Source organism: Lissotriton vulgaris, chromosome 7 (genome assembly GCF_964263255.1).
Source record: "Lissotriton vulgaris chromosome 7, aLisVul1.2, whole genome shotgun sequence".
NCBI lineage: Eukaryota > Metazoa > Chordata > Amphibia > Caudata > Salamandridae > Lissotriton > Lissotriton vulgaris.
Window position 1 is genome coordinate 130,525,169 of NC_141695.1, and position 12,271 is coordinate 130,537,439.

General features: G+C 46.4%; 1 protein-coding gene across 1 annotated transcript in view; it reads right to left on the bottom strand.

Annotated features, from left to right (window-relative positions):
* Window positions 1–415: 415 nt before the first annotated feature.
* LOC147700991 (phospholipase A2 inhibitor and Ly6/PLAUR domain-containing protein-like) overlaps window positions 416–12,271 on the bottom strand; it is a 33,474-nt gene continuing 21,618 nt past the window's right edge. The window contains exon 5 of the mRNA XM_086928560.1: window positions 416–1,076. Within this exon, the coding sequence (XP_086784686.1) occupies window positions 943–1,076 (134 nt within the window). The 3' untranslated portion in view covers window positions 416–942. The remainder of the gene's footprint in view (window positions 1,077–12,271) is intronic.

Below are 12,271 nucleotides of genomic sequence, written 5' to 3' on the forward strand. Positions count from 1 at the left end.
CTGTTGGGATGCTGCTAGGAGCTTCAGATAAACAGGTTGTAGGTAGCATAGGTGCGATCACCCTTCAAATATGCCTCCAAAACAAAGATTTAATGGAACCCTCAGTCTTAGTCTGTAACCTAAGTGTACCCGGTTCAAGAGCCTGCAGGAACTGGAATGGTGGAACATTTGCCCATCTTTTCTGAATGGCCACGTTTGTCTTTAATGATGATGATGTAAATGTTCAGTATTTGGCGCTTGGGGCCATGTGGAAGATTAAGCGAGTCACATGGTGCTGAGCTGATCTGCCGCCAGTGCCAGGGATCGAAGCATGAACGCCCGGGTTCTGTAGTCAGTCACCCTGGCCGCTGCTCCACTCCTCTTCTCTGATGATGATAAAATTGGACTTATAATACGCACAGCTACTCAGCAGAATGAAATACGTGGACCCATGGAATTTTAATGAGAAAGGAAGTTTATGTGTACTGAAAAGCAGATCCCGCTTCTTACCTATACTGGCATCAAGTGTCCTCACCTGCAGTAAATCCTCTTCAAACCTATGATGACGTCTCCTCTCCATCAAGGCAGCATATCAATGTTCTAACATTATTTTTCCTGTACATATCTTGAAAGGTACTAACTAGACACAGTGTGATACAAAGGACAATCGATGGTTTCCCCTCTAAACTAAATCAATATTAGAATGATTTGCATAATGCTCCACAATAGCGCCTAGTTACAATTTAGTGTAGAATTAATGCTGGAAAACAAGCAAACCACATTGCTCTAAATGACTTGATATGCAAGAGATCTGATAGCTTGTTGGTTGTCCATGAGAAAATTGTTCTAGATAGTTTGCAAACAGTATTGACATCAATCCTGGAAGGAAAGCATGAGCTATGGAAAGGCAATGTCGATGCAATTCCTTCTACTCAACCGCGGAGAGGCTCCTGTGCCCTTTATTTAGGAATGGTCAAGACCATCTGAGCAGCGGAAGTGCTCGACTTCTACCATAGGGCCACCTGGACAAGACATCATTGGTTCCTCACATGGTTGTTTGTTGGCACAATTCTTGGATGCGGCGGTCACAATCTTGTCTGCAAAGTGAAATACAGATGTGTCAAGGCATGTATCGAAGGTGCAGTTTACAGAGTGTGATCTCGACAACATTAGATCCACAGAGCCTAAGCAAATATGCCACAAGCACAGAAGTTTACATTTCATATACAATGCCACATATTCTTCACTAAATAGTAAGAGAGTGGAAGTACACCCTTTTCATGGCACATTCCATCATATGATGTAGCCGATCCGCTCATTTCAAGAGGGGAGCTTGGCCAAAGTTCTACAAAGTTACTCTTCTGGGCTGGGGTGCTCCTGGAGTGTTGACCTAAAGCAGACATTATGTTTCAATTTACCAGGAATCTGTGGAGCATCGCCCTGCTTATGCCAGACACAAAGATAGTTTGGGGCATATTTACAAGCCCCTTGCGCCTCTTTTATACCGCCGTTACGTCACTTTTGTGACGCAGCAGCGGCGCAAAAGATGCGCCATGGTGCGGGGTATTTACAACGTGACGCATCTCCAAGATGCGTCACGTTGTAAAGCCCTGTGCCAGAAGAAGGCGTTCCATCCCAAGGGGGTGGGGGGGGGGGGGGGGGGGGGATGTTCCGGTGCAGGAACGCCTCCAAAAAGTGGCTGAGTGAAATCTACAGGCGTAAGGATTGACGCAGCATTGTGGAGATAGAGCCCCCCAAGCCTTGCTGGAGCAACTCCAGCAATGCTCCGCTTTTAAGGCACAGATGCGTGACGCATCTGTGCCGTTTTTGCCCCAAGGTGCGCCGCATTGTAAATGCGGTGCATCCAGGGTGGCTGAGCTGCGACGCACGATTGCTGGCGCACCCCTGCTGATATGCAGGGATGCGCCAGTAATTGTAAATCTGCCCCTTTATGTTTTGCTCTGTGCAGACAACAAGTTCATTTTGTGTCCTGCTTTAATAGAGCTACAGATACAATCGGTTGATATAGATGGACATTGTAGAGACAACACACATAAAATACAATAATTGTTTTTGAAAGCCAGATTTTTATGGAGAGCTTGCATTTGGCAGGTCAAAAAGACTACGTTGGACTGGAATACGTACATCCGTTGAAGTGGTTTACTCTCACAGTGTGCTGAATTTCTTAAGTGATGCAGCTTTGTGAACTTGCTGAGACCCTGATGATGGACCTGAGATATTTCAATGCAGGTTCAAGGGGACTGTCGCTTGCGCCTCCTAGGAAGTTTACTCGGCCAGAGTTACACCAACTCCACCTGAGCCTAACTCAGTTGTAGTCCATGAAAGTTTTTATAGTTTAGCCTTTTCTAAAAATGCGAAAAGAGCCACAAGGCTTGGGGCAGGTCTCCACTCCCGAGCATGTTGGCTGATAATTTGTCTGTAAAGATGTAAGTAGCAGAAGAAATTTCAGGACGTTTATTTTAGACTTTGAGTAAGATATGAACTCATTTATGCTTTGAAGAAAGTAAACCTGTGTGAAATCCCTTTCCATGAATATATAGCACACACATGTGAAAATAATTGGGATGAGGCAAAAAAATAACAGAACTTGTTAATAGGCTTCTCCAAGTAAAGGTCAAGGTTAGGATCTGAGCTCTATTAGGGTGTTTGAGAAAATGTCCCTTTCTTTATTCTAAATTTTATTCCTGATTTGTAGACTCTGCACACTGTGGCGCTGCATTCCAGTGCCTAGTGTATGTGCTTTAACCACTAAAACATGTATAACTTGGCTAATCCCTGAGAGGCCTGTTTAACTGCACCAGTAAGGCCATAGCATGTGGTCTAGAAGCTATGGCATGGGAAATTAAATGTCACCTGCGAACTGCAGCATTTATTGATTCATGCACTTGTATGAAAGGAAAAACATGGCTTCAGGCCTCCCTAACTACTGCAATTTAACCCGCAGGGCCAGCTACCTAACAAACCTTGGGAAGGACCTTCCTTATAAATATTAGTAAATCATCCCAATGTAGGCCTTGTAGCCCACAAGTATTTAATAATGCGAGATGTAGAAAGATAATGTGCCATGTCCCTACAGTAACAAGTCCCAAAAAAGACAGTTTCACTGTACTTTTTGGACAGACTGTCCTTGAGTAAAACTAGAGTATAGATTAAAATCAATTTAGCTCTCTCAGATTTAGTACCAGATAGAGAAATTGTTAATCCACTACATTAATATTCATTAAAAATTCAATCTAGTTCCCCTCCTCCCCTTTCCCATGGCAACATTGGCCAACATAATGAAGAGGGCGACCAGCACACCGGGGTGATGAGGAAGACTGACAATAGAGACTCCACTTTGTGGCTCGGATCTCCTCCGTGGTCTGTGCGAGTTAGAGGGACATAAAAACTAGGACCTATTGGGGATATCAAAACTGCGTTGCATGTGGAAGGAAGGTACAGATCTCGTTTACTGATTTGCAAGCTGAATATAAACAGTGAGGGAGTCAGTTTCTGAGAAACCGATGGATGCAATTTATATTAGGTAAGTGTGAGGCCCTCCATAGGGGTAGTGGAAGAGGAGTCTCCACTAGAATACAGGGTGCTGGGAGCTCCCTCACAGAGCATGCAGTGTCCTGACTTTACTCTTAGCTCTTGAGTAACAGCCTTCCATCACATGAACCTTTGAGAGAGATGGGAAAGGTATCTGAGAAGACTTGGAGATGATAACTGGGGGCAGGTATGTGAATATCCCAGATAGGTTGTGGTTTAGGTGGGATTCTGTTTGATCCAATCAAAAACTGTCCAGAGTGCATACTACATACAAACCTACCTGTTCCGTATGAGTCAGGCAACAGACGAACAATGCCTGTGGGGCTGTCGGATGAGGGGCACCCTGATGCATACATTGTAGGAATATACGAAATTTGTGGCAGACTGAAAACTGGAGGTTGATTGAATATCAGAAGTCCAGGGCTACAAGGTGATGCTCACACCCCATTTGATCTCATTAGGTATATGGGGCAAACAAACCCTGGACCGCTAGGACCTACTATTCTGCAACCTGGCCCCGACTGTGGCACATAGAGATCTACTGAAATACTGGATGGAGCCATCTCTTCCTACAATATGGAAGTGGGAGGAAGGCACAGATTAGTGTATGGGGCAGAAAAACTGTTGTACCTGCATAGAGGTTGCTCATGCAAATTTGTGAGAATCTGGGATCCCTGGAGGGAAGTGAGGAAAAAGGGGGAGTGAGGAAACGCAGAAGATACGTTGCTAATGGAGTGAGGATCAGGCTTGAGCCACAAGTTAAACTATTGGGTTTAGATACTGCTGACACCAGGTAAAAGACTTTGGCTGTTACACTGGCACCGTGCTCCGATCCAGGCCTCTGGGAGGCATATGCAATGGTTGCTGTATGTTCTGAGCACATGTCCTCGGCAGTTTGGATGGTTTGTTATACTGTTTGTTTTTCTGTGCGAAAAGTAAATAAAGAGATATTTTACAAAATCCAATCTGATGGTAAAGTTAGATTTAATACATATTTAGCAAAGATAACTTTTAGAAGGTTACCTTTTCGTTTCCCGAAGCTCCCAGAGGTTAGTTTGCATTATCCTGACAGGAGTTGCACTGCTTGACATTAATGAGTTGTGAAAACTGATCTCAGAGCAAAAACACCATAGACTGGAAGTAGAAAGTGTGATACACATCAGTTCAGGCAGGGCAGCTGGGGAGTTCAAGGACTTCATTAATTTGGAAAGAACAGAGGCAACGCTACCCATTCACAGTTTAATGTAAGAGAAGACCTAAGGAAGGAACTGACTCTACTGCTTTTATTCTTTAGGCCCAAGGTCCTGAGGTACATGAGCCCAGTGGGAGGAGGAGCTGGTCCCAGATCCACTTTGGGGTAGCTTTGTAAGAGAAGGCTGCTCCTTTCCCCAAACACACCAGTCACTCACATGCACACTCCTTCCAAGTGCAGAAGGACTGTGCCATCTTGAATTCATTTTGAATAGTACCCTCTGGGAGAGTTTGCAACACAGCAAACACATTGTGCTGAAAGTGTGGGTAGGATTATGCTAAATAACCTTTTCCCAATTGGTTGCTGAGTGTCCAGGATTCTTCCCCATTCTCTGGCTATTTAACTGCAAAAATATGGACCTCTTCACGAGCTCCTCAGTGCACTTTCTGGATTTGTGGAAGAACCAAAAAAGGTCTGTACCTGCTGTTTGAGGCCTGTGAGGAGATCTGAAGGGCTGGACCTACTCCAACGTGTACTCCATACAAAGAAGTGGACTCTAAAGTTCCGTTAGATAACCTCCCTTGAGAACTCCATGGGTATAACACGTTACAGGAGGCATTTTCCTGGAGTGTCCACCTGATCAGTTGCAACTGGACATGGACTGGACCTGATCGTTTCTTCTGATGGTGTGAGTTCTGGTCCCTAAGATCCCGATTATGACTTTGGCAGTGTGGCGCCAGATCCACCCAGCCATCGCACATCCAAAGCCGTGCTCAGACCACAAACCAAATTAGGGGTTTCCTCCTGAATGGCAGGCTTTGTTTTTGGCATTCCCACGGTGGGGGCCCTGAAAATTGGCACCTCAATGGGAAAGCCAAAAACAGTTTCTGCATTGCATGGACTGAAAACTCCATGCTGTGCACAAACTGGTGAGCATGTACATGGGGGGGGCACATGTTGTGCCCCCGTGTGCATCTACAGGGCATAAGACACGAGGGGGCCCTGTAGGGCCCACATTGTTTCCTCTTTGCCACGGTTTTTATGACGGTCCAACATCTACATGGCCCCTCTCGCAGCCATCGTCCGACAACATGGTCTCAACATTGTCTCCTATGCCGACGACAACCAGCTCATCCTCTCCCTCACCAAAGACCCCTACACTGTCAAACTCAACTTCCAGAAAGGATTGCAAGACGTCGCAGTCTGGATGACCAACAGCTGCCTAAAGCTCAACGCTGAGAAAACAGAAGTCCTCGTCCTCGGTACCACCCCTTCTGCATGGGACAGTACCAGGTGGTGAACCACCCTCAGAAGCCCACCTACCCCCCTCAGACCACACCAAGAACCCCTGCATCGCACTCGACTCATCACTCAGCATGAACCGACAAGTCAACGCCATCACATCCAGCTGCTTCAACACCCTCTGCATCCTCCACAAGATCTTCAAGTGGATCCCCCCTGAGTCAAGGAAGACAGTCACCCACACACTCATCACCAGCAGACTGGACTATGACAATGCACTCTATGCCGGCATCAACAAGTCCCTACTCCACAAACTCCAGAAACTGCAGAACACCGCCGCAAGACTCGCTCTCGGCATCCCCCGGCACAAACACATCAGTCAACACTTACGAATTCTCCACTGGCTCCCAGTGTAGAAAAGAGTCACTTTCAAAATCCTCACTCACACCTACAAATGCCTACACAACAACGGACCCAAATACCTCCACGACAGAATCAACTTCCACGTACCCAAAAGAAACCTCCGAAATCCAACCTCGCACTGGCCGAAACCCTGTGCAGCCACAGAGCCAGAGCAGGCGGAAGATCCTTCTTTCATCGTGCAGCCAAGACCTGGAATGAGCTTCAGGAAGACCCTCAAGACCTGGCTTATCGGCTAAACAGATCTGCAACCTCCCTCCCTAAGCGCCTTGAGACCCCCGCAGGTGAGTAACGTGCTTACAATTCCCTGATTGATTGGTCCCAACACCCATATCATAATAGGGCTGTCTGGAGACTGCCACTGCTGTGCCCCCGCGAGCTGCCAGGCTTGAATTTGGGGGCGAAGCATTAAACTTGAGGTCTGGTACTCTTGGTTCTGTCTAGCTGGACTTCTCCAACAGTCTCTGAAAAGTTGGGACTTCGAAAATATTTGGACTTCCAAGATCTCTAGTGCAAACAGAGGAACCTTGCAGCAAAGGTGGCCGATTTCAATGCAATTTCCACAGATACAGATTGGGGCTTGCCCTGGAGGATTTTGAGGTTCGTGGTAAAAAGACTAAGGCACTGGTTTACAGTGTGCCTACCCACCTGATTTACAGACAGCTGGACCTTAAGTATGTGTGCAACAAAGACTACTCCGACAGAAAAAGTCCCGATAGGGCTTTGGCTGTTCAATGGCCCAACCCATTTAGAGTGGGCAATCAAATGGCCTGTTTCTTCTCTTCCTTACTGCCATGAAAAATGTGATGATAAAGGGCTGGACATTTTTTTAATGACCTTAACGATATTGTGTTGGGATCATTAGTTTTTGTTTTGATTTTGCTTTTGAGAAAATGGAAACATGTTAACAGTTTGACAAACGGTGCTATCATTTTGACAGTGTTGTCTGCCAAATTTTTAATACATTGACAGGGCTCCTGACAATGTTCAGCGATAACCACTGGGATAATGGAAATATATAAATTCAGAATGTGATTACTCTGAGAGAGTAGATAATGTACTTTGATCTCTAAATTATTCTCTGTCTCAGAAGATAACATTTTTGACCAGGGCAAACTGTCTCGGTGTATCCAATCCATGACCTCAATTGTGGTCAGTCTGAAATTGAATATAGGTCCTATTCTAATACTTCCATAGACTATCATTTAAGCAGTGTGCTTTTTAGTGCAATATTCACTGAAAATTTCAACAATTCATATCTTCAATTCCTCCTATTGAATTTTGTCCATTTGGTATCATTTCTTTTATGAACATTTACTCTGATTCCAAATTTGGCTTGAGATTTTTATTGTTTGCTGTTTTGACTTTATCACTGTTTTGGCAGTGCACAAACATTTTGGCACACTTCCCTAATTTAAGACTGTCTGCTCTGTGCCATAGCTACGCGTGGGATTAGCTTTATATAATCAAGGGACTTTGGTTTTTACTCTGACATGTTAGCATCATTATTCCTTGGTGGGGGGGGGGGGATTAATGCTTACCCCAAATAATAATTCACTCTCTGGTTAGCATCGCCTTGATCAGATATTTGAAAGGGCATTCGTTGTTGCCTTTTTGAGGTCTATCACAAGCATCCCTGGGTAATAACAGAGCATCTGGCATTACTGAAAGCTGGGATAGTGATAAAACAGTGTCTGGATATTACCAGGAGATCATAGATTGATACACAAGGGGCACATAAGGAATAAGGAATAACGTGGTGGAGACGGCACTTCCGCATCGATTCCTGTAAATTATTCTGCATTTGTCTACAGATTATCACACAGCCACTTCACCTGCTTTGGGCAGGTGAAATGTCAAGGTCAGTTCTGCTGAGCAATGGTAGTCGCACAAATTACAGGATTACATGCTATTACCATCTGTCCGCATCGAGATTACTGTGCGCTCAGTTGAAAAGGGTTTTAAGCACTAGTTTGGCATGTTGACATGGACATTTGAAAACAAACACCTACTGCCCTCAGTGGCAGAATATTGGGGACCACTAGAGCTGTACCCCTGAGTACACGTATCTGAGCATTGTATATCAGGGCTCATATGGGATACCCCTGAGCTGGGATCCCTCAAGCCAAATTGTTATTTTTATGCTGCTGGAACAATAAAAGGTTTCAGAAAACATTCCACATTCTGTGCGTGCCCTAGCTGGGTTCCGACCAGCCATGATAAGAGGCTTAACAAGCATTGCTGAAAGGTATAAACCCCAAAGGTATGACAGAAATGTATGCTAAAAATGTTGCTTAAAACGCACAGTGCATAACACGAAGGCTTAAACAGCAAGCAGTCCCCTAAGCGCCTTCGGACGTTCACGCAGTCCCCATGCCCGGACCAAACACCAGCCAACCATGCGAGTGGTGAGCACGTGCGCGCCAGAGGGAGACATCAGTTTTGCATTATCGTGCACACATCTGAGCACGATAATTGAAAATAGATGTGGCCCGCAGGTAACCGCAAGCAATAGGCCGTGGGCTAGGGAAAGGTGGTAAATGCGCCTGCCTTTGCCCAATGGCGTGCTGTCTTTCTTAGGAAGACGCACACAAAGCCCAATAGCCTATGACACAAATAAAATCACACGCACAAGTGTGTGGTGAGCTTTCTGAAGCCCCTAGATAAAGTCTCACAGAGCAGCACATGCGCGCTATCTAGTCACGACCTAAAAAATGAATTATGCACATTTTATCATATTGCAAGCAAACAAGTTACATAGGGTGAGCTAAATAAGTGACTAACAAAACATGAATGATGCATATTTCTATCAGATGGAATGTGATGACATACTCTTATGTGGTGCGCACCAACCCGAGTTCCAGAGAGCGACGCTGGGGGATAGTTTAGCAGCAGGGCGCACACAACTCAGCTGAATGTTTAGCTCCACCCCTGCGAGCCAGATAAACATAACACCAGGTGAAAAGGATTCGCTGAGCTGCAGAGTGCCGAGCCAGCGAGGCACTTACTGATGTTGTTCACTAAAAAGCTTTCCCTTCCGCAAAATAAGCCCCTCAGTGTCTGTGACAAGAAGCAGAGAGGCCCCATGCATGCGCTAATCTGCTCCATGTTTGTGCTCACTGACGTAAGTAATCACTGCACGTTGGATGGCGCAATAGCTCCATTTTTACACCGAAATCCACTCGGGTAGCGGAGAAACAGAGAGACTTGTCATCCTGCCTCCTGGCTCATTCTTGTAGGGAAACCCTGGAGATGACCCCCCAGCCTCCACACTCTGCTTGAAGTGGTGCAGCTATGCTATTAATTTACTTTCTAAGCGATACAAAAGGGGATGATGGACAGAGCGTGTGAGCAAATCAAACACTTACCCCCAGTCAACTGATCTGGGTTTAATCCATCACCATTCTTTAGCTCACTCTGCCACCTCAGTTCAGACATGGTCATATGCAAATCAGTCTGACCCTGTGCCTCATGGGAATAGTCCAGCCCGAACTGCCGAGCCATGTCTTCCCTAGACCGGAAACAAGCATCCTGGGACCGGTTTCGGGTTCATAACCCTCATCAGCCAGGCTATTTTTAATCCAGTGGCAAAGTGAGCAAGGAACTCACGTCTGAGCATACCTTGCCAACTTGAGGCAGACAAAGCGATACAAAAGTGGATGATGGGCGGAGTGTTTGAGCAAATCAAACACTCACCCCCAGTCAACTGATCTGTGTGTAATCCATCACCCTTCTTTAGCTCACTCCGCCACCCCAGTTCAGACATGACCATATGCAAATCAGTCTGACCCTGTGCCTCATGGGAACAGTCCAGCCCGAACTGCCAAGCCATGTCTTCCCTGGACCGGAAACAAGCATCCTGGGACCGGTTTTGGGTTCATAACCCTCGTCAGCCAGGCTATCTTGAATCCAGTGGCAAAGTGAGCAAGGGACCTCCGTCCGAGCATACCCTGCCAACTTGAGGCGAACAAAGTGATACAAAAGGGGATGATGGACGGAGCGTGTGACCAAATCAAACACTTACCCCCAGTCAACTGATCTGGGTTTAATCCATCACCATTCTTTAGCTCACTCTGCCACCTCAGTTCAGACATGGTCATATGCAAATCAGTCTGACCCTGTGCCTCATGGGAACAGTCCAGCCCGAACTGCCGAGCCATGTCTTCCCTGGACCGGAAACAAGCATCCTGGGACCGGTTTTGGGTTCATAACCCTCATCAGCCAGGCTATCTTGAATCCAGTGGCAAAGTGAGCAAGGGACCTCCGTCCGAGCATACCCTGCCAACTTGAGGCGAACAAAGTGATACAAAAGGGGGTGATGGACGGAGCGTGTGACCAAATCAAACACTTACCCCCAGTCAACTGATCTGGGTTTAATCCATCACCATTCTTTAGCTCACTCTGCCACCTCAGTTCAGACATGGTCATATGCAAATCAGTCTGACCCTGTGCCTCATGGGAATAGTCCAGCCCGAACTGCCGAGCCATGTCTTCCCTGGACCGGAAACAAGCATCCTGGGACCGGTTTCGGGTTCATAACCCTCATCAGCCAGGCTATTTTGAATCCAGTGGCAAAGTGAGCAAGGAACTCACGTCTGAGCATACCTTGCCAACTTGAGGCAGACAAAGCGATACAAAAGTGGATGATGGGCGGAGTGTTTGAGCAAATCAAACACTCACCCCCAGTCAACTGATCTGTGTGTAATCCATCACCCTTCTTTAGCTCACTCCGCCACCCCAGTTCAGACATGACCATATGCAAATCAGTCTGACCCTGTGCCTCATGGGAACAGTCCAGCCCGAACTGCCAAGCCATGTCTTCCCTGGACCGGAAACAAGCATCCTGGGACCCGTTTTTGGTTCATAACCCTCATCAGCCAGGCTATCTTGAATCCAGTGGCAAAGTGAGCAAGGGACCTCCGTCTGAGCATACCCTGCCAACTTGAGGCGAACAAAGTGATACAAAAGGGGATGATGGACAGAGCATTTGAGAAAATCAAACACTCGCCCCCAGTTAACTGATCTGGGTTTAATCCATCACCATTCTTTAGCTCACTCCGCCACCCCAGTTCAGACATGGCCAAATGCAAATCAGTCTGGCCCTGTGCCTCATGGGAACAGTACAGCCCAAACTGCCAAGCCATGTCTTCCCTGGACCGGAAATAGGCATCCTGGGACCGGTTTCGGGTTCATAACCCTCATCAGCCAGGGTATCTTGAATCCAGTGGCAAAGTGAGTAAGAAACTCACGACTGAGCATGCCCTGCCAACTGTAGGCAAACAAAGCGATACAAAATTTAATTTACTTTCTGTCGGCTGTATTTGTTGAAAAAGATGCCGGTAAAGTGCAGCAGAGTCTGAACAAATTAATTTTAGAAAACGCCACCACACTGGCAGCAGCTCTGGTTTGCGGGAGAACCTGAAAGAAGGACGGGAGACAGGCCAGGGAGGGGGTGGGACAAATGGAGCTAGATGTTAAACAAGCTATGAAAATGACTGCAATGTCCGGATAGGGTGAGGGGCCATCACACACTGTACAGTGTAACAGCCAATCAAAATGTCCTCAGAGTGACATTGCCAGGAGGGAACTCTGCACACAAAGTAGGGAAATTTGCACAAAAGCACCAATAACAAGCCAGAATTTATGAATGCCACAGATAGCAACCATTGGCAATCAGTGCATTTGCCAAAAGCCCACAGAAGACTTACAACAGGTGGAGGCTGGACCTAATGAACGTATCTTCATGTAATGCAACTGGTGCTTGTGTAAAGCGCTCTGATACTAGATACCTTCAGGTGAAGTTTGCGCTGTATAAAACTTTGTTAAAAAAGAAAGAGAGAGAGACACGGAACTGAAGCCGGGCCATCAGGGTAGCATGGCAATCCC